A 21547-nucleotide genomic window follows, 5' to 3' on the forward strand; every position below is an offset into this window, starting at 1 on the left:
CTTATCGCTTTACTCTCGGGGAGTTTGTGCCCCCACTCTAGTTGGCAAACAGCTGATCGAACTCCGGGAGCGTCGAGTGCCCGTGCGCGCGTTTGGAAAAGCAGCTTTGTTCGATCAGGCTTCCCCGTGTGTGTGTGGGCGACCCTGTCTGGAGTGCGCTCTCCCGGACAATTCGGGATGACTATGTCCCTTGCCGTGGTATCTGCGCTATTTTCTGCAAGAGGTTAACGTGGCGTTACTATTAAAACGACGACTTTCCTGGCATTGTGCCTTTATGACCTTGTGCGTGCGCACGCTATGTCGCTCTTATGTGCGCCGTCGCCGCGTAGTAGCGGTTGACTCAGCCTTGTAACAGTTGTTTTTAACTAGGAACCTCACCGTAAGGGTGTTAAACGTTACTCCCCCCTCCTGTCTCCGTCCCGTTTTCTTCTCTTTGAGCTTTCCTTCTTTGATGCGTGAGCGAGCACTGTGTGCGTGTTAGCTAGGTGCGGGGGAGAGGGGTGGGTGGGATCTTGTACCACAACCGCCGCTGTATGCACTGAATAATTGAGCGGGGAGGGAGAAAAGGCCGTCGCTGCTTGCGCGACCTCGCCGCGAGGCTACGCGTGCGCGTATGCAACCGGCATCTGTCCCATCTCGCTCTCGTCGCGGTTTCTCTTCTGTCCACGGCTCGTGGCCCTCATTCATTGTGCCGCCTATTAACGCCGGATGCGTTGGCATTGGACGAGCGTCGGCCGCCGCCGCCGCTTCCGTGGCCTTCCGCGACGGTGTGCCGGATGGAAAGAAAAGAATTAGAAGCGGGCAAAACAAAGGATGTTTGTAAACAGCGGAGCAGAAAGAGTATCCGGCGCTTTTCGCTAAACGGCTGTGACATTGCAGCTAGGAGCCGGAGTAGCGACACGCCATAGCTGTTTAAAACAACGCTGATGTCGATTAGAAATTGGCCTCTTTCACCGAAAACTGGAACATTCAAAACTAGAAATGGTTAGAAAAAATAAATAAATTGCGGGTGTCACGCTCACTGGCTTATTTCGCGAGTAAGATTCATGCTCCGGCTCTATTTTCTTTTTTTTTTCGTGATGCTGGAGCGGTCAAGGTTACTAGAACCAGCTTGGAGCGGCTATTCTTCACCGCCGTGTTAATCTCAAAACGATGACATTTTCCTTCCAGTAAGCACGTCACGAGATTGAATTGACTGGAGGGGGAAACTCTTAAAACCCCTAGGAATAATTACCATTATCTCTCTGGAGCAGCGTCTTTTGCTCCAAACGCAACGTTCGTCCTCGCGGCTTTGATCGTGTTCCCGGTTCTCTGGTATTTCGTAGCTCCACCGCAACCTAACCTAACCTAACCTCCTAACCTAACCTAACCTTAACGCAGAGCGTACAGCCTCTGAATGCGCACGTACACTCGCGTAAGCGCGCGCAGGAACTCGGCCAAAGCTGTTTACCGAGGAGGAGGCACCAGTGAAGTCGTGCGGACGGGCTGTCTCGAACCGCACTCTCTTTTTTTTTTTTTCTTCTTCTTCTTCTTCTCGCCTCCCCCATTAATTGTGGTGGCGCCAATCTGCACGCTATGGCCGGCTTTTCTGCGGGCCGTCCAATTTGTTTTACGGCTTGTCTGCTGCGCAGCCAGCTTTCTCTTGTTCTCGGCGGTGCAGTCTGTGTGCCCGTGACTCACGTCGTTATCACTGCTGCTGACGGCGCAGCTGTTTCGCCCGCATGCGCAGCGGTGCTGCTGCGTGCAGCCAGCAGCCCGCTTCTCCGACGCCGCTTCGTGAGTCGCCTCGGGCCTCGGCGGAAACTGTGAGGACGTGCGAGGCCAGTCGTCCCAGTAAAGGCAAAACATTGACTGCGTCGAGTACGTGGAGGGCTTAGCGATGGCCACCGCGTGGTGGAGTCTCAAATTTCGCACGATTTGTAGGCCTGTGCAATAACTCCTTATTTACAAGCCGTGGGCGGTGCTGCTTGCGGCGTTCACTTTCTTGACCTCTGTAAAGCGGCTGGTGTGTCTTTCCGTTCCATGTCCTTAGCATATTCATGTCCCACGATAGCTGCTGTATGTGGTGAAAGAAACTGTAGGTTATGCATTAACGTTCTGGGCGTATCCATAAAGACGCGTAATTGCAAGTTGCATTTATGAGATCTTGTTCGTTCCTTGTTGTTGCTTCTTCTTCGTCTATTCGTAAATTGGTTCATATAGGAAAAGAAAGGCGCAATATCTGTCACACTTACTCTGATGACACCTGTACTGCGCCGTTGGGAAGGGAGGAAGGCTTAAAAGTAGAGAGAGCGAGAGAGATATGGTCCACTGAGCCACCACGGCGGGGCGTTCGTCTAACGTCTCTTTCACAATTAATTTTTAGATCCACATTCATAGCATGTCGTACTCTCTTGAATCTCGTCTGGACAGAGATGGGGGACTCAGGGTGGCCAAAGCGCTGAGTATTTGATTAATTCGGATGAATATAGCGCCGCGAATTTTTATTTGGGTGCCTCAGATCATCGAGTTAAAGCTCAGCTACTTTGGTCATCTGATGAGAAGAGAGGAGTCGCTGGAGAAAGATTTGATGTTGGGAAAGGTTGAGGGTCGCCGGAGAAGGGGTAGGCAGCGAACGCGATGGTTAGATGGCATTCTCGAGGCATTGCAGATGAAGCTATGTGATGTTAAGAAGATAGTGAGAGACCGGAAAGCGTGGCGTGACATGATCCATAGGGTCACGAAGAGTCGGACACGACTGAACGCCTGAACTGAACAGATCATCGATTAACTAGCGAGGCGTCTCTTGTAGTGCTATACACAGGACGACGCTGGTGTTCACAGGGTTTTGATGCGTGTGTTGGCGGATCGGTCGTGCCAGTGGTTGGTGACGCAGCGTTCGCGTGTTGTACTGACCTGGATTTGTGAATTAGCCACTCCGGCCTCTATCACCGTTCAGCTATCCGAGAGGCCCAGCGTAGTGTCGTCGACCCTTGGTTGATATCACAAGCATCCGCTGCATACGGGCGCAGTGGTATATATGTTCACAGTGCCCTGAAGCGGGCTTCAGCTTTCGTAACGCTGCGCCGTTTTCAGGAGGGCGTGGTCTGCGCGTTCATATGTTTGCTTCTCATTTGAGAGATGTGCGTGCTGACGGTTCGAGTGTAGCAGTGTTGAGACATAGAGGTGGGCCGCTCACGTAATATCGAGGCTGACAGGAGTGATGGATCCCTGTGAGATATGACTTATACTGACGTGAGATATAAGTTATACTCTGTCACATGAACGCGTCCGATCCTCATTCTACATTGAGGTTTTCAAGGAGGATTGAAGCGCCCGTGGCTACACGGCCGTTTTGAATGACCGTTGAAAACTTCCTTTCGTGTGCGTTAGGTGACGTCGAGTGCGGCGACGCACGAACACGACGTACACGGAGAGGTTACAGCACTGCAGACTCTCTCGCAGAAAATATCCACCCCCAGCCAAGGGGGCTCTCCCTCCGAAGCGGAGGAGGTTAGATGGCGACGCCTACAGACAGGTACATATAACACACCAGCCCATTTAACCACAATATACTCCGGGTTCTGCGACCCCAAATGTAAATACAACGGGCCCTCGTGACACGCGCGCGCTGATAGCAGCGGCAGCCGCTGGAGTCCCGGACTAGGGACCCCACCTACACATTCCCCTCCCTTAATCTCTACTCAATAAAGTTTTTCACTCACTTACTCACAATGTGCTTGAAACCTTGTGCTTGTGAAACAATGTGCTTGAAGCCAAGCGGATTCGGGCTCGATTACACTTAAAAATCACCATGTGACAACTTTGATCTGCATTGATTGAATACAGGTCTAGTTTGAGGATCGATAGTGATCACGTGACAGGGGTATTAGACTTGGGAAGGGAGGGGGGTATTCTCATTGAACTCGATTCTAAAGGCTGATTTCAGTTGAAATAACATAGTTTACAAGCGTTGAGGTATAACATAAAAAAAAGATAACATAGTTTGTAGCCACAAGGTATTCAAACCAATAGTCACGTCTTGCTGGGGTTCTGGCAACTTCGTGTATGGAACGAAGGACGTTTCTTCGCTTGCTGTGGATAGCGTCTGTATCGGCTACTGCGTACTGCAAGCCATGGAGTATATATATAGCATATGTACCCTTTGCTCGGAGCTTTTGATCGTCTAGTCGGAAACGCCCCTGTTTTTGAGGCGTCAAAAACCTTTGAAGGTGTACGCGGAGACTGCTCAAAAATGAGCTTTTCTTTCTCCCTTCGTCGTCAGCTGTCTCCGCTTCGCCGGCATTAAGCGGTTCCTCGAGTAGAAAGGCGGCGCTCTTTTCATACATACGTATATAAAGGCCCGGCAAAGGCCGCATAATACTGCCGCGACGAAGTGGCCCCATCTCCGCGGGCCGTTTCCGTCAGCGCGCATACCGCTCTATCTTCTTCGCGGCCCGTCACTCGTGATGGACGGCGGAGCAAATAGGCCGTCATAAAGTCGGACGTGCTGCCATATCGCGGCATCCCGAATGCGCGCCCAACAATAAAAGCCGATTCGGTGCGAACGGGGCAGGCCTTCGAGGACGACAGCTCACCCTCCTCCACTGTTTTCTCGCCTCTCGCCCTTGACCGGCTCTCGAAGTTTGTTGCTCTTGGCAGACCCGCCATTCGCTTTGGTCCGCTTTGAGAGGCAAGTTGAGAAAAGGTTTGCGCATCTGGCCTCGATTGCGAACGCTTCGGTGGCCTGTGTGTACACTTTGTGGCCGGACCGTATCTGGGATGAAAGTGTGACACTGACGCATAGAACGGTTGCAGTTGAAAGCTGTCGAACCCGAGCCAATTGGCTTCGAGCGAAAACTGTCGAGAAGTCCTTCTATCGTAGACGCGCGCCTGTATTCTTCATATGGATGCCCGGCGCGATCGTGATCTGGTTTTAGAAATGTACAGTCGCTACCAGAAATGGTTTGTCCAAGCGGTTTCCTTCTAAGCCATGTAACGGAGCCCTTACAAGCGCTGCTTCAATACCCAAGCTCGAGAAGAGTGAAGAGTTTTGTCGTCTTTTGCGCGATTGCAAACGCTGGAGGTGCGCAGCAAGCCGTGCAGGCTGGTTGTAGGCGTCAGCGCTCTTTCACTTGGACAAAAAGTGTTAGACAAAAGTGTTTCACTTAGACAAAAGCGTGTTCCGTTTACTTATGTGCGCAGCTGTACGTCCACGCACCCGCTCGCCGAGCATCACATCACGCCGGGCGGCAAAAAAGGGGAGCGCACCTCCACGCACCCCTCCGTGCTTTGAATGTTTGGTAAAGTCAGATTGGAGTGACGAAGCTTAAACTATCGTCTAGCACCGCGTGGCGCATGTGCCATTGGGGTTGGGGTTCATATCAAAGCTGCTGCGGATGGGCCTTTGGGAAACGCCACCACTCTCCGTAAGAGGTGTGACTCTGTTACTGGCACACAATAAACGCTACAATAACTCGATTAAAATAGGTTACAATTGATTTTTCCGACTATTTCAGCAGAGAAGCAGGCCATACGACAACCGCCGCAGGCCTTCGGTCAGCTAGACTGGCTTCACCGCACGACAGCCGGTGCATTGAACTGTGACTTTTCCGCGTGGCAGCAGTGTCTCGTTAAACAAGTACGCGTACGACAGACAGAAGAGCGCTCTCAAGCGGACTCTACGTTCACCTGGCTAAGCAGTTTTATAGCGTTAGCGCTGTTAGGAAGTGCCCAAGTTTGCGCAGCCGATCCGGCTACGCTCGCGAAAGATGACCGTAGGGGAGCCATGAGGAGAAGCGTATGTTGTAGGGGCGCGGCGCTCAGTTCGATATATCGGAGGTGCCGCTAAGCGAGAGTTCGATAAACACGAACACTGCGCTCGATACTTTTTCGCGGCATTTTAAAGGAAAGATTCTGATAGTTCGATATAAGCAGTAATTCAATGTATCCAGGATCGACTGACACTTTTCGTCATCCCAGGCCAGTCGGGAGGCACCGTCCACTTTGTCCTGTTTCTCGCTCAACTGCGTGCGAGTCTGCCGCCGGCCGGCGAGGTGTCCGCTGAGAGAGAGAGAGAGAGCTTCGTTTCCGGCTCTGACCCCAATAATCTCTCTCGCTTGAGACGCAGACACTGCGGAGGGGGGAACGAGGGGGAGGAGAGTAAGGGGTGTGCGCGGCTGCCTTCGTTTTCTATTTGATACCCCTGCCCGTCTGGCCGCCGGCGTCCTCTTCAGCAGCCCTTGGTTTTATATAGTGCTGCTGGGGTTGCTGCTTGTCTGCCCTTTTATTCGCTCTTCTACCTCCTTTGTTATTGCGGGCTTCTTTTTTGCATTTTTTTTTCCTTCTCGCTTCGCGCGGAGTGGAACCAATTTTCGCGGCCCCGGCTGCTTGTGGAGGCGTCGCATAGGAAGGAGGCATGGGAAGGAACGCGGCATCGCATCGCCGCCGCGGCCTCGGGTCTTTCTCTCGGCTCTTCCGCCCGTTCCTCTCCCGGAATAGCGGCAGCCGTGCGACGACGCGAGCCTGACGTGCCTGACGCATTCTCGCGCGATGCAAGGACGCGAGAACGGGGTCTTGCCTATAGTGTATCACAGGGGAGCGTTATGCATGCTCCTGTGGCTGCATGCGCATTGCTGTTCTGGCTAACACTGCGCATGTCAAGGTCTACTATATTGGTCGTAAAAAAAAATGATAATAAATAAATTCTATGTCCGCTCCCAGTCGCGAGAATGTTGTCAGAAACTCACTTTAATGCCGAGTATGCTTGTGAAAGCGGATTCTAAGTGTGGGCAAAGCCGCCATGTAATAACAGTTTGAAGGTTAGTTACTCTTCTTGACAAAGCGCATTTTAAAGTTTTGACCGGCGTGCAGCTACAACAGCATGGAAACTGAATAACTTCTAATTTCTTTGGTTAGGTTTATGGGGTTTAACGTCCCAAAGCGACTCAGGCTATGAGAGACGCCGTAGTGGAGGACTCCGGAAATTTCAACCACCTGGGGTTCTTTAGCAGTATTGTGCTACATGGATTTGTACGTGTGTGTAGTTTCATTTTTTTTTTTCGCGTTCTGATATCAATTTAGGGTATTGACCGCGAATTTTGATCTCTGCAATTCAAGGGCCAGTAACGGCGAAATAGTTGCATGGTAGGCATTTGACCTCATTTTCGTATTGCATAGACATGGAAGGATTAAATAGGAGTACTTTTTTGGAGTACTTTTTTGCTGCCGTCAACCTGCTTTAATTGTCTAGAATGAAAAAAAAAAACAAACTAAAAACGAAGGACGAGAACATTCCCTGTTTGTCGGCCGCAATGCCGATGGAGATGCAGATGTGTCGAAGCCACAGTTTCGTCTTTTCATTTCGTTAAGTATCCCTCTGTAACGCCGCCATATATTGGGTCGATTGAACCGCCCCCTTGAAGCCGTGGAAATCGCCTCTCCCGTCCTGCCCTTAGTTACTCTGTCCGGTCCACGTCAGTGTCAGCAGTTTACGGATATCCTTGCGTGCTGCACGGTTCATGCGCATACGTTTCCGGGTTTGAGAATTGTACACTCGTGTTTTATTGGCTGGTTGTCGGAGATATTTCCCGTTCGCAAGCGGGACTGGCGCCTGTGCTTTGTGTGTGACAAGCTCTGTCTGTTACGCACGCACTGCTATGCTAGCTTGTCAGCGTTCATCGGCTCCTCTGTTGTGAAACCAGAGTCCCCATAAAAGGAGAACGCTAATTATGCTCGTCGATCCAGAATCTCTGCGTGCATACGACGTGCGCATTGATTGCGATGACTCTAATGAGGACTGAGAGATGTAGGACGCGGAGAAAAGACTCCTTGAGAGAGATTACCCGATTTCGTGCAGGATCACCATCCGATCCCACCTAAGGGAAAGACGAATGGTAGACCCTCGAACGAAGAAGAACGGACAATTTGAACGGCGTCATGCAAACAGCGGAGCAACGCGGACTGCCAATAACTGTTCGGACAGGGTTTATTTTTATCTGATGCAGGCCACGTTGGTGCTCTGGCGTTTACACGGCGGCAGTGGCCTTTCTCTCTTTTTGCTATCGTACGGGCGCGCGAATCGCGTTCCATAGTCGGCCTACTTAAGAGAGGACGCTGAAGCAGATAAACCGGCTCCTTCCTACCGTAGTCTACTATAGTGTATACTACCTATGCGTGCCTCCGATTTCCTCCTTTTTTTTTTTTTTTTGTCCTTTCGGTCTTGGCAAGATCGCTGTTCGCCGTTGGCGATGTTTGGCCTTGGTCGTGTAGTCTGTAACTGAACGGGTGCCTGCACGGGCGCACTCCTGTGCGGGCAGAAGCGGTTCTCTTTTTGGTGCGCACCAATTACACGCGCTCATCGGCGTGCGCTGAGGACGACGAGGAGGAACAGCCGCTTTGGTCCAGGCGGCCGCATTGCGTCGACTGACCAGTCCGGCGATAGCGCTTCCTCCGCCGGCGGATCAAATACGTCGGCACAGTGAAGGGGGGGGGGGGGGGGGGGGGGGGGAAGGGCGGTGCCCGTGTAGTTTCGTTGCCCGAGGGGGTGCGGCAGTTGAACGAGGCCGGTGTCGGCCGCTACCGACGCTGACCGCTTCTGTACGAACGGTGTAGTCTCCTCCTCCCGTTCTTTCCTCTCCTGTCGGGCAAGCTGGACTACTGCTTACCGGCCGCTCAACGTATGCGCAGTTTTATGATTCCACTTGTCTGCGTCCCTTGCGCTGCTTAGCCGGCACGTCGCCTTGGATGTCCGATATAGATCCGTCAAAGTGCGTGTTAGGTACCTCGATTTTTGCAAAAACGGCCGTTACGCTGACTTGGAGGCGAAAAGCGGGGCTTCCGTGTACTGGGGACATCGGTGCACAGTGAAGAACACCATTTGGAAGGAATTAATCAAGGACCTCTCTATAGTGCCTGGCGCGTCCCTCATAGCCTGAGTCGGTACGGGCTTTAAGCCCCTTAATCCAAACCGAACCTGAAAACGTCTCTTTACTACCCAAGAGCGGATATAGGGGGTGAATTTTACAATGCGAGAATACGATATTGATCCCCATTACTTCTACAAAAAGTTCCAAAACATTGCATCGTGCATGTGGGACTGCCCTCCGAACCGCCGGCCCTTCGGGAGTGGTGCATGAGCCCGCCGCTGCTACTGTCGATGTACATCGTGAAGTAATATGTAGTAATAATAATAATAATAATAATAATAATAATAATAATAATAATAATAATAATAATAATAATAATAATAATAATAAATTTATTATTATTATTATTATTATTATTATTATTATTATTATTATTATTATTATTATTATTATTATTATTATTATTATTATTATTATTATTATTATTATTATTATTATTATTATTATTGGTTTTCTTCGTGTAGAGGAACTTGCGTTTAATTATACGAGGGGTATACGACTTGCACTAGCTTAACGCTCTGAAGCGACGAATAAGCAGAATTGGCTTGTTTGCATTGTGGCTCGGTGGTTAGAGCCCTCGATTGCTGATCCGAAGGACGCGGATTCGATTCCCCCGTGGCTGCCGTATTTTGACGGGAGTACGTCAGTCAAAGGGTTGTGCAATACCCCCTTTTGCCTTTTTCTTTTTTCACGGTTCACGAGCTCTGTTCTGCTCTTTCTTCCTCAATCTGTCGACGGGTTTGGACATACACACAGGCTTGGAAAAGAGGAGGGTTGGCGGAAAGTAGGGACTTTATTAATAATAATAATAATAATAATAATAATAATAATAATAATAATAATAATAATAATAATAATAATAATAATAATAATAATAATAATAATAAAACGTCGACATATTGAGGAAGAAAGAGCAGAGCAAAGCTCTTGAACTGCGTTAGACGTGACGCAGTTTGTTACGCACCGAAGATGCTCGTGTTGGCCGCCTTGTGAGCTGATACGCCGACGTTCCCGCGCTTGGGGCGGTGTCTTGGGTGCATTTTTAACGATGGCAAATTGGGTGCTCTACTGGGTCGGGGTGGCCCTGCGGGCGTCACGCGTGGCATGCATCGCGTTGGGTTTGGTTTGCGGCCTGGTTTGACTATGCCGCACGTAATGGCCATTGACCGCAGCTACAACAGTGTGTTTGTATGTGAAAGCCGTCGAGTCATGTACTTAGCGCACGGTAAAAATGGTTTTCTTCGTGTAGAGGAACTTGCGTTTAATTATACGAGGGGTATACGACTTGCACTAGCTTAACGCTCTGAAGCGACGGATAAGCAGAATTGGCTTGTTTGCATTGTGGCTCGGTGGTTAGAGCCCTCGATTGCTGATCCGAAGGACGCGGATTCGATCCCTCCGTGGCTGCCGTATTTTGACGGGAGTACGCCAGTCAAAGGGTTGTGCAATACCCCCTTTTGCCTTTTTCTTTTTTCATTCACTGTTAGAAAATTTAGAAATAAATGCATCAAGTGCACCTAAAAGAACCATAGGGAATCGGAATTATTCTGGAGCCTTTCACGATCCCTTGCTCACTGCCGGGTTCAGTCCCATTTCTTTTTTTTTTTTTTCTGAAATTGTACCAAAAACAATACCCCCCCCCCCCCCCCCCTCCAGATAAAGAATTATCTTCAAGTGGGCACTCTGTGTTGGAAAACCAGACAATAGTGTAAAAGGGAAGCGGGACCCGGTGCCATAAAAGGTGTGGCGAAGTGGTCTCGTTTAGAGCCAAAAAATGACCATATAGCCTTAATCGTGACATGCAGTCTAAATTAATCCCCAGCTCGTCCTTCATAATCCGTGTTGTTTTGGGACATTGAACCCCGAAATTTAACAACTCATTACATATACATCGCGTGTGCAGAACTTTTCTGCTTACCATCAGACCCATGCAGGTCCCTGAACTGCCCGATTTCAAGGCCATAACTAAACGCGCAGTGCACTTTGCTCTTCCTCACAGTCATCACAGGTGGACAATATTTGGACAGAATTGTATGTGCGCGGACTAGGGAAATAATTGGGCAATCGTTTTTATTTATTTATTTTTTTTTTTTTTTGTCATTCAGCAATCGCCACGTCAGCCGGTATTGGCGCTTGCAAAGGCTGCACTTTTCTAAGATATTTTTACACATCCTACTGTGCCGACGGCACATCGTACGAGCGCAAGCCTTTCAGGTCGAGTCTCTCAGTGCTGTTCAGATGTTCTTTCTAAAGTTGCTAGTACCGTAATCCAGTTGTCTTGTCTCCGAGGCAAGAGAGTTATGGGAGGTCGCAGTAGCATATAAGCTGCTTGCTATAATTCGAGGCCACTCCGTATCTCGGCTATCGTACCATGCACGCCCCCCGACCCACCATCATTACAGTTCATATGTACGCGCTCGCTTACAACCCTCTTGGGCGGTTATTATTATTTTTTTGGTTTATTATTTGTTATTGTTGATTTTCGCTTTGCAGCAGACGGCAGAGAGGCTTTTTCGAGGCGCTTTAATCTGCTGTCCGGCATCGGTGGCGGCCGCGTGCTCTGCTTGTTGAGTTTGTGTGCGTGCGGGCGCGCGGCCGTTCACACGGCCAGCGCGGGACGCCGTTTCTTTCTTCGGCGGCTCGCACGAACACTGCATGCCCTCCTCCCCCGGAGAATTCTCCCTCCTTTTACAGGGGCTGCGGAGAGACGAGAGAAGAGAATGGGATATACGGCTGCAAAAATGTGGGACGGCGCGTAGGGTTTTTTTTTTTTTTTTTTTTTTTTTTCAATCTCTCTAGTATGAAGACGAAGTGGTCGTTCACGTCAGGGTCACCATTCTGTCATTCCGCGGCCACTTTGGCCCTACGGTTCATGACCTCATCATGGCAGCGCCATTTGCCGACCGGGTTCGCACGCTTTGCTGAACGCATCGTGGTCTCTGGTTAATCTCATTTTACGGAATCACCTACCAGGCAACTGCGATTGACCGGGGAATCAACCGAAACGTAACGCAAAGCGATTGACGTCACTGGCTGGAGTACCGTATACTTCGTGCGTGCTTGGAGTGGTATCTGTGTAAAGTTGACATCTCAGATTCGCTCTTTACTCATACCGAATAGCCTTGTGGCAAACGCTTGTGGCTTTCGAAGTAACAGAGTGGGAAAAGTAGGGAAAATATTTATACGCAAAGATGGCACCCTGTCCTATGTAGGGCAGCGGGCAGGATAAAAGGATTAACTCAACGGTTCCACAGAGAGACGCGTGGTTCGTGCGTCGGCTTTCCACTGTAGTCCAGTTATTCGCTCAGAGCTTTCCGTTCGGCCCACGTCGTTGGGTTGTAGCCTTATTTGTCCAGAAAAGCCCAGATTGGTCAAGCAGGACAGACGTTATTACCCCGGAGACCAATCGGAAACCGGTGCCAAATTTGAGAGGACCTCTTGGCCCGCGTGACTTCACGATGAAAGTGACTAAGACATAACGTATGCAGTGCGAAATTAAAGGCCGCCATATGTCTCGAACGATTTAATCTTGTAAAGCAATTGATTTCGCTTATAGCAATTTTTCGGGTTAAAGACGCGAAACTGTGATCCCTGGGGGTGCAGGCGAAACACGTGCGATTTGTGTGTAGCACGTCGCGTTGTCAGTAACCTCCCAATAGAACACTGGCAATGAAACAAAAGCTTGAAGCAGTAAAAACAGGCTGCGAAAAAAAGAAGGGAATCTACAGAGCTATATGATACATTCATGCTTCGGCTTTCTCAGCAACAGCGAATTTCTGTCAGGCGGTCGTTTCTATTCCGGCTGGCTTGCTGCCTCAGCGGTGCAAGGTGTTGCATGTTCCTCGCGAATTTCGACTGGTTCCTAGTTCGACCACCCGACCAGGGGCGGAACCCCGCGATCTGAATGCGGGCCCAAGGAACTGAGGCCCTGTTATCGCTCCGTACACTGCGTGCTACATGGAACCTCGCGGTGCCCTCGAGAAACTGGATATGGAACGGCTATCCCTGTCACATCTTCGCCTCGTGAAAGAGGTCCTTAAGAAGTCTGGAAGTTTCGTCCTTTTTTTTTTCTTTTTTTTTTTATTATTTCGGCTTTTTCGCCTTTCTCCGTTCAGGCCCTTGGGAAAACGGGTCTTACGTGTCTCCTTTCTTTCGGTGGTCGCTTTCCTCGCGCGTGATGCCAGCTGTACGGCGGGATAAAATCTGCAGGGCCCCTTTCTCTTTCTTTTTCTCTCGGCTCTCCTTCCTCTCCGCAGGAGTTGAGAACGAGACGTTATGGGAAAAAGGCGGCGTGTGGTTCTCTCCGCGTGTCGCGACCTGATACGGACGCGTTCTTTCCGCATGTGTCGTGGCGTGTGCGCGGGCGTGTACGGGTGCGAGCCGCCAGCCGGGCTCGCGTTGGCGTGAATAATCGCCCGGTATGCGGTCGGCCGTGCGCGCCTGCGTGCCTTTGGCTGGCGCGGCGCGACGGTGGCGTGTGTCACTTCGCCAACGGCAACGGTGACCTTGACGCCGGCGAGAAAGTCGTCCGAGGATGAGGGCTGGTGTGCCGTGGCCCGATGACGCGCAGCAGGTACGCGCACACGCTGGCTTCGGGGAATATCTCCGGGGGCTTTTAGTGCCACGACCGATCGCTGCGCCACCAATCGTCGTCGTTGGCGAGGAAGGCACTAATAGTGAGTTAAACCTGTCCGTACGTTCGCGGACTATAACTAATCTTTAAGGTATCTTCCGTTCTATGTCTGGCCATTCTTCGTTGGTTCCATTGTGTAGCTGAACAAAAAAATGCGGTCGTCGGTCATCCCTCGCAGGTTGGTTGGTTGCGACCAAGGTTCTTGGGAGAACTCCCCGGGCTTTGCACCTGACCTCTAGGCGCCTGGCTGAGGTCACGCACCGGCCTTCCCTGCTGGACATGAGAGGCATGTGAGGCGCGTTCCGTCAACAGCACATACTACCGTTGAAAGTCGAGCTAGTTGGTCAGACGATATGATGCACCACGCAGCAGAGTAGGCGAAGAAAAACAGGAGAGGCACACTATACACACATACACATAAACAAGGACAATGCTGCACTGACAACTGATTAAATCTAATACCAACATCCTCTTCTTTCTCCACTTCTAAGAACACACACCTCTTCTTCTTTGACGGTCCTCCCAATGATCTAAAAAAGTATCTCTTTCTTCGACAGGAGAACAGAAGGCATGCTAACGCAGTCTTCACCTGATAAAGATATCTCCCAAGCTTCCAAAATCTATCTCTTTAATCTGTCTTTGTTCTTCCTCAAAGCTGCTACTTTATTAAGTTCTGTTGTAGACATTCCCTTTTCACAAAGAGTGCAGTCCTTGCAGCGTATCGCAAGTTTAGTCCCGGACTTATCCAATATCGTAGAGGCATGTTCTCTAATCCTATCATTTATGCATCTTCCTATGTTTTGTCGCCTACTCTGCGGCGTGGTGCATCATGTCAACAGCACATGGTTGTTGTTGGTTGGTTCCGTTGAATCAGTTGATGTGTCTGGCCGTTAACAGCACGCAGCCACGCCAGCTCTGTGACGGGCGCAGCTGTCACTGAGCCTCTCTGCTTTGCTGACGGCCGTGGTAGAGCTCGAATGTCTGGGAGGTTTTAGGCACGGGGCTAACAGTGCACCATTACTTTGCTCCCTGCATTCATGACCGAGGCTGGTGGCACTTTATAAGCGATACTAACCCAACTATACATATACCAACTATAACTATACCCAACTATAAAACTAGGCCATGGTGTCATTCCTATATTCAAAAAAAAAAAAAAAAAGGACCTTGCTAATTCATTCAATCATTTATTGTTCGCTGCGTCTGTTCCAATAGAAATTCAAGCTGATTGGTTGTAATTAGGCGCGGCTTCACCACTGAATAGAATTTGAGAGCCTTTTTACGTGTTAACTGGGTTACATGCTCCGTTGGGTTAACCTTAAGTTCGTTAATTGCGTCAGTGCTGATGCGTGTCAGCAGTGTATAACGGCTACATCGGCGTTTTTGCGAAGGCCGCCTTGGGCACAACTGGTAAGCAGTGGCGCTTAATGGCGGTACATTACGCTTTGCCAATTACAAAGACGCGGGATCGAATCCCGGCCTCGGCGGCCGCTTTTCGATGGAGGCGAAAAGCAAGGCGCCCGTTAGCTGTGCGATGTCAGCCTGAGTCGCTTTGGGACGTTAAAACCCCACAAACCAAACCAAACCAAACTAAGCTGCTCGTCGTGATGGCGCCTCAAGTTGGTCGCAACAGTGTCCGAACCTTCAGAATTTGTCGGGTTGTCTATTTTGTTTTTGTTCTCTTTTCTTTTCTTTTTTTTTTTGCCATGGCTGTTTAAAAGGAAAAAAAAAAAGGCGCTTAATAAGCCTGTTAGAAAAACGCCGCGCAGCCCTGGCTTTTTTCTTTCGGCGTCTCTCATATGTGGCCTGAGTTGCTTTGGGACGCTAAATTCCACAAACCAAACCATCTTTCGCACTGTGTAAACCGCGTCGCGAGCGACAGCGCATGTAGGAAATGAGGCTGTTCGACATTTCCCCTCAACACCGTGTTGACAGGCCAATTGTTTGCAGTCGGATACAATGTCCACATTGTCACTGCAGTCTTGCTTGTTTAGCACGCTTGTCCTATCGACGGTTCCGCATTCCAGCGGCGGTGTATACCGTAGATTGCAATCTTTTCCTTTGCTGCCTTTTTTTTTTTTTTTTTTTTCAACTCAGGGCGAATGGACGTCAGGCTGATTGTGGCGTTAGGGCGTGCACAAGCCACGGCTTTCTAGCAGCCGCTGAAACAGCTTTACTCCGGGATTGACTTCCTGATAGTTAAGAGCACGGTGTAGTTAAGAGGATATCGTCACAAAACGGTACTCCGTCATGGATTTCGTTATGTGTAGGGTGGTTATATGGTGTGTGGGGATATTTTAGAGCGCCAATTGCTAGATGTCGTTTTTGTTGCTTGGTGACGTCATAGTCGGGTAGCAGAGTTTGTCTCGAGTGTCTTGTGTAGCCTGGCTGGAGCTATAATGTAAGCAAGCTTTCTTCAAAGAAAAAAGAAGAGAAAGGAGAGGCGGGTTTATATTTTAGTTTTGAAAGTTAATTAGTAAAGGCTAATTAGTTAAACTTCTATTTTTTTTTTTAGCAAACAAGGGCGTTGGAGATCGCCTTGAAGGACAGCTTACTGAAATGTTTGCACCAATTAAGGTACAGTTTACGCTACCACGTGACCAGCTGCTGGTGCATGTATCTCGCCCGATCCACACTCCCTGTCGGGAAGAACGATTCGAAGAAAAGCGGATTTTGTTCCCCGAGACGCGTTTTGGGACGGCGCTGAATCAGCGCGCCACTGTCGCATGGTAGCTTATTATTATTATTATTATTATTATTATTATTATTATTATTATTATTATTATTATTATTATTATTATTATTATTATTATCATTATTATCTTATCGTTAAATGCATGTACCTTGCTTCAAACATGTCAGTGAGCCGTTTTTCAAGACGTTCAGATTAATACCGGTGTTGGCGTACACCTGGAAACGGCTGAATTAGGTTAACTGCTTTGAGAACCACAGAAGTCGTGCATTCGGATTCACGCAGCACGCTGCCGAGTGGTATTTACTGTTTTTTCTTTTTCTTTTGAACTTTAGGGGCTTTCATTTCGTTGTATGCACCTGGGCCGGAAGCTTTTCGTGACACTCAATGTTTCTATGCATACATGAGCGTTTAAAGCCACATTTAAATTAATACGTAGCTGTCGACTATAATTATTCAGAGTAGGCGTAGCAAAAGTCCGTACTAGCCCGTACTTTTTACATAACTCCTAACAACATTCAGTTGTTTTCACTCGAAGAAATAGTTTAATTTTGGTGTGTATTAGCCGAGAGTCCTGTACATGTTACATTCATCTTGAGGACTAGCTCCAAAGAGACAAAGGACAGACGAAAGAGAAGACTGAGCTATACTGTCATTTGTTTGTTCTGAGCGGGTCCTCAACATGAACTACAGCCAGCTAGGCCAATACAGCATGTTGTTAAATTATATGTTCGGCTCTGTGCCCTGGATTAAACGATTTTATTACTCCGTTCTGACTAGGACCCGCAGTTCAGCTGGCTTTGTTAGCTGATAACCAAGGCTACCGTTTAACGTGCATTCAGGACCATCGCTGCTGTTTGTGCTGTTCAGGAACTCTTGGCACTGTCGGGAGCGGTTGGGCCGTGAGTCATCCGGCGCCGGGCATACGTCCGCGTGGCTGGTTGGTTAGCAGCCAGCGTGGGCGACGCGTTGTGTTTATGGTTGTTTAATCGCCGACGCTTCTCGGTTGCAAAACATCCCTATTTTTCGCTCGCGTTGCCTACCGGCGGCGGTGTACAGGTTCTGTTTCTCGCGCGCGCTTTTTGGCAGCACGTACGACTCTCTCGAGGTCTGCACGTGATGTTGTGTTGTGCCTCTTTTTGTCTCTACGTCCTTGCCGATTACTCCCGTGCAGTCGCCATAGCCACTTAGAGAAAGTCCCAAACCGTCCTGCAAGGTGTTCGGCCTCAGTTCGCGTTTAGAAACGACGTAAGTTTTGCAACGAGTACTGTGTTGTGTAACGCGATGTATAAGGTACGTAAGCTAAATGGACCTTGGCGTTGCGCGTTCTTTTCCTTTTTTTTTTTCTTTTTTGTCCCAGCCATTGCTCTGACCTCGCCCGTTCCGTTCCCTATCGCGCAGTGCCTAATGGCCAGCGTGTCTCGAACGTTCGAACCTAGAAATTTGTTTTCTTCGAAACATTTATTAAATATTGGCCAAGATACGTTTTTTTTCTCTCTCTCTCTCTCGTTTCCCGCTGCTCCCCATAGTCCGGGCCATATCCGTAATGCGGTTCAAACAATGTTAAATGTTGCAAAAAAAAATGTCCCTTTTTTATCTTTTTCTAGAATTATACAAGCTCTCTGGCCCATTAGAAATAATGTTCTGTTCGAAGTCAACGCTTGCGACACGTTGGGTTCTCTCGTGTCTTGTGGTTTCGTGTCTTTGCGTTGTTACGTTTCCTAAATTCAAGGCGCACCAACTCGCCCAAGAAGTTCGAAAGAAGTACCGTCATCTGTGCTGTGTGCATGCTTCGAAGACGCGAAAAAAGAAATTCCAGGGGTGAGCTTAAGTCTGCTTAGATACAGTAGAGCGAAAGCATTGCGAGTTCTGTCGCTCCGCCTGGTGGATTCGCCCGACACTACGCTAGCGGACCTTGGCCGCGCTCGGCCAGAGGGTGTGTCTGGGGCGTTTACCTATGAAGGAGCGGAACTTTATATAGAAGACGATTTTCTGCGCACAGCGCTAAAGTGGTGCAGTTTTACACGAGGCGTGATCGTCTGTAGCGCGTGCGCAGTGGTCAAATGCAGATCTGCGTATCATATGCATGGCGCCATTGTGACGTGCGAATGCCGCAACGCATGCGCACCAGCTCCGTCACGTATTCTCTACTACGCCGTCTCAGATTTCCTCTCTCCTGACGTGCGCTTGTTTGTATCCGGTGTGGCTTGATGAGAATTAGCTTTTTCCTTTACCGCGGTGCCTAAAAGCGGGGCCAGACATGGTGCGGATGAGGTGGATGATCGGTGGCGGGAAGTTTCCAAAGGGTCCCGTGCCCGCTGCCTTCCTCGCTACCCCGGCACGGGGCGGCAGCAGCGGCGGCACGAGTGACGGATGACGCTGCGCGCACGCGACTGACGGCCGGTTGCCCTCGCGCCACTGCCGCCGCCTTCACAACCCCGGAGCGTTATTTTTCCCTTCCGCGGCAGAACCGCCCGGAGGCAGGCAGTGAGCCAGTCTCGCGTTAAAATAAAAGCGGCGAACATCTTCTCGCCTGCGGAACAGAACCAACCCTTCGGCTCGCGCGGCGCGGCGGCGTCGCGAAGGTCGTTGAACGACTGGGGCTGACAAGAATGCGCCGCCGTGTGTCGGGCTGTGCGGCCATCGGCTCGGCAGCGAGCGAGGTCTGTGCGGCAGCTGTTGGCGAGAGGCCATGATTAGCACCGCCGTAGTCGTCGTCCACCAGTGAGAAGTTGCCACGCCTGAGGCCGCGGCAGCGTTCCGTTTTGTTTCAGCGCAACGCGTGCACAGCAATGTCGCGCTGATAGGTGCGGATGTTATTGCCGGGTCTACGAGTGCTTTTATAGCCCCCTCCCCTCCTCCTCCCCATGACGCATCGTTTTCGTCTTGTTTATCTTGCATGATTAATGTTTAACCTGCAATGAAAACTACGTAGTTGGTTTTCTGCGCGGAAGGCACTGAGCTCGTTCGCCTACCTCTGAAAAAAAACAAAAAGGACGCAGTCCGGTGTTCGTCCCGTGTTGCGATGACTTGTGAGAAAGTATCAGTGGCACCATGAATGCGAAATCGTTCTGATGCTTTGGCAAATGACAAGAGCCTCTTACTGTAGGCACACGGAAGGCTCTACCTGCCAAGGTAGGTAGGTACAAAAGGCAGAAGAGGCAATAGACTAGGTATAATGAAAAACCTGGGATTAGCAAGAGGCTCGGATAGAACAAAACCTCTCAATGTACTCCTCATTACTGCATTAGCAGAACTCACTAGGTGTGTGTTTTATTGCGGAAGCAATACTATGCCAGGTTTCGGCGAGTAGTCCGTGGCAGCAGTCACTAATCACCTTGAACAGCTACGAAGAGGAGGAGGAAGATGAATGCTCGGTCACCCGCAGCTAATGCTTTCGCTCCTTATTATTCGGTTCAGCAGCGTTGAACCCTTCTCATTGTTTTGCATTTTTTCTGTATCAATGTAATAAATTTTTCCTGAAGATGTGCGCCAACTAATGTTTTTCTTGCTTTGTGGTGTTTGTGTTCTGTTAAAACGAGCAGGCACAACGATACTTTTGAGATTATGACAATTGAATTCTTGAGTTTTTTTTTTTTTTTTTTTTTTTTTTTTTTTTCGGAGATTATATGCTTTGGGATGCTTTTCCAACAGGAGAATGTTTTTATACCCGTGATCTTGCGGCTCTGTAGCTGTCAGAAACATGGCTGTCTTTGTAGACAGACAACTTATTGACTTTTGGCACTTTTTTTTCCTATTTCAGATTCAAATCACATAACGAAAAAGGCAACATGTAACACACCAATGGCACAAAAGTCACCAAAACAAGGTAAGCGTCATCTCAGTGCGGGCATCTTCCGCACCACATCATACCTTATTGTATTTTGTGAGCTCTTTTCAGATCAGTTGTGAAGAACTCAATAACGGCAATATTTTTTATTGCAACTCTAGCACTGTGCTCAGTTAGATGATACTTATTGTTATTTTTAATTTTTGCTGAAAATTCTTCCACCTTATTGAATCCTAAACCCACAGAACAAAATTTTTGTGGGTGCATGTCGTCAGGGTATGCACAGTCGGCATACCAGAAGTGGTTGATGGTTCTATATAACATTTTTCTGTAATGGTATGGGGGTAACTGCTACCTGGGAAGCACGTTGCTGTATTGGCAGCAATTCTTTTCTGCCTGCACTCCTCCTTTTGCTTCGTGAGAGCTAGCCTTATAATTTTTTCTCTCGCTACCCTCGGCTTTTTTGCTTTTAGTGGAAGAAGAAAGGAGGGAGCTTGGTAGAGTGAGTGTAGGCAAGGGCTAGTAAGGAGCTTAGGAAAACATGGGTTTGGGCTAGTTGGTAAAACACAGCGAACACAAACGTGCTGAAGACTGGGACCAGAAAGAACATGGACAAAAGCTATCCGTGTTCTTTCTTGACCCCGTCTTTTGTTTTTGTGCTTGCTGCTGTAAGGTGCCTTTGTGCTTAGGCATGGGCTTTCTCTGCACCAATGATGGTCAGAGAGGAGAAGGACAGGAGAGCGTCATTCAAGGTGGCTCTTGTGGGGTGCCCAGACATGTACTGGTTTGCGTACGCCGCGGAGCCTCCGGCGGAGCGACACAGGCGGGGTCTCTGGGCCCAGCAGGTAGACGAACTAGCAAGTCCCGAGCAGGAGCTCGATGGTGCGACAAGTGCGCAGAAAGAGTCCCCCTGCTCCCCTCTAGGTATGTTGGTGTGTGCGATGTGCTGCCCCCCATGAGCCTCCCTTCCCATGCAAGAGCATGCTGGCTGACCCTGATTGGCTGGATGGAGCACGACCTGTTGTAAGCTGGCACGAACCAGACTCGTGGCTGCGCTGCGCTGCGCTCATCAGCTGTGAAAGGTTAAACTGAAGGCTTCAATTTAAAAACAGTCTGGGGTGTGCCTCAAGGAAACAAGTGTTTGAGGCCCTGCCTGGCACACACATAGTAGTGTAAGGTACAGGTGTATACCATGTTCTCCTCTTTATTTTTTATTTTTTTTTTTTTCGGAAAAAGCGGACTGTGGGGTTTTCTTCTCAGCCATGCTCACTGTAACATGTAGCGCCTTTTAAAGGGGCATAGGCATCAATCTTTGGGGGCATTTTTCTTCTTCATAATGACGTGGAAGACATTCCTGTATATGGATCACCACACGGTTTTCGCCTACCACTTCTAAATAATTTTTGACTTTTCTTTTCTCAACAGTTTCGGTTTCAGGAAACAAGAGGGGCTTGTGAAGTCAGAATCGAGTTTGCGTTACGTGCGGAATGAGAAAAGAGCAATAGAATCGCTGTCTCTTCACTTGT

The 21547-nt window shown here is 49.3% G+C and overlaps 1 protein-coding gene across 14 annotated transcripts in view; it reads left to right on the forward strand.

The window, feature by feature from the left end:
* LOC146208399 (uncharacterized) overlaps positions 1–21547 on the forward strand; it is a 104775-nt gene that overhangs the window by 44374 nt on the left and 38854 nt on the right. For 10 of the 14 annotated variants that reach the window (XM_084593192.1, XM_084593207.1, XM_084593224.1 and 7 more), the window contains exons 2-3: positions 19995–20060; positions 20796–20945. In XM_084593192.1, the coding sequence (XP_084449318.1) occupies positions 19995–20060; positions 20796–20945 (216 nt within the window). Of the gene's footprint in view, positions 1–17455; positions 17480–19994; positions 20061–20795; positions 20946–21547 lie in introns of those variants that run through there. The other 4 variants (XM_084593248.1, XM_084593274.1, XM_084593256.1 and 1 more) reach the window with 2 other exon arrangements.

Source organism: Amblyomma maculatum, chromosome 1 (genome assembly GCF_055883805.1).
Source record: "Amblyomma maculatum isolate TAMU_Amacu chromosome 1, ASM5588380v1, whole genome shotgun sequence".
In the NCBI taxonomy this organism is placed as follows: Eukaryota; Metazoa; Arthropoda; class Arachnida; order Ixodida; family Ixodidae; genus Amblyomma; species Amblyomma maculatum.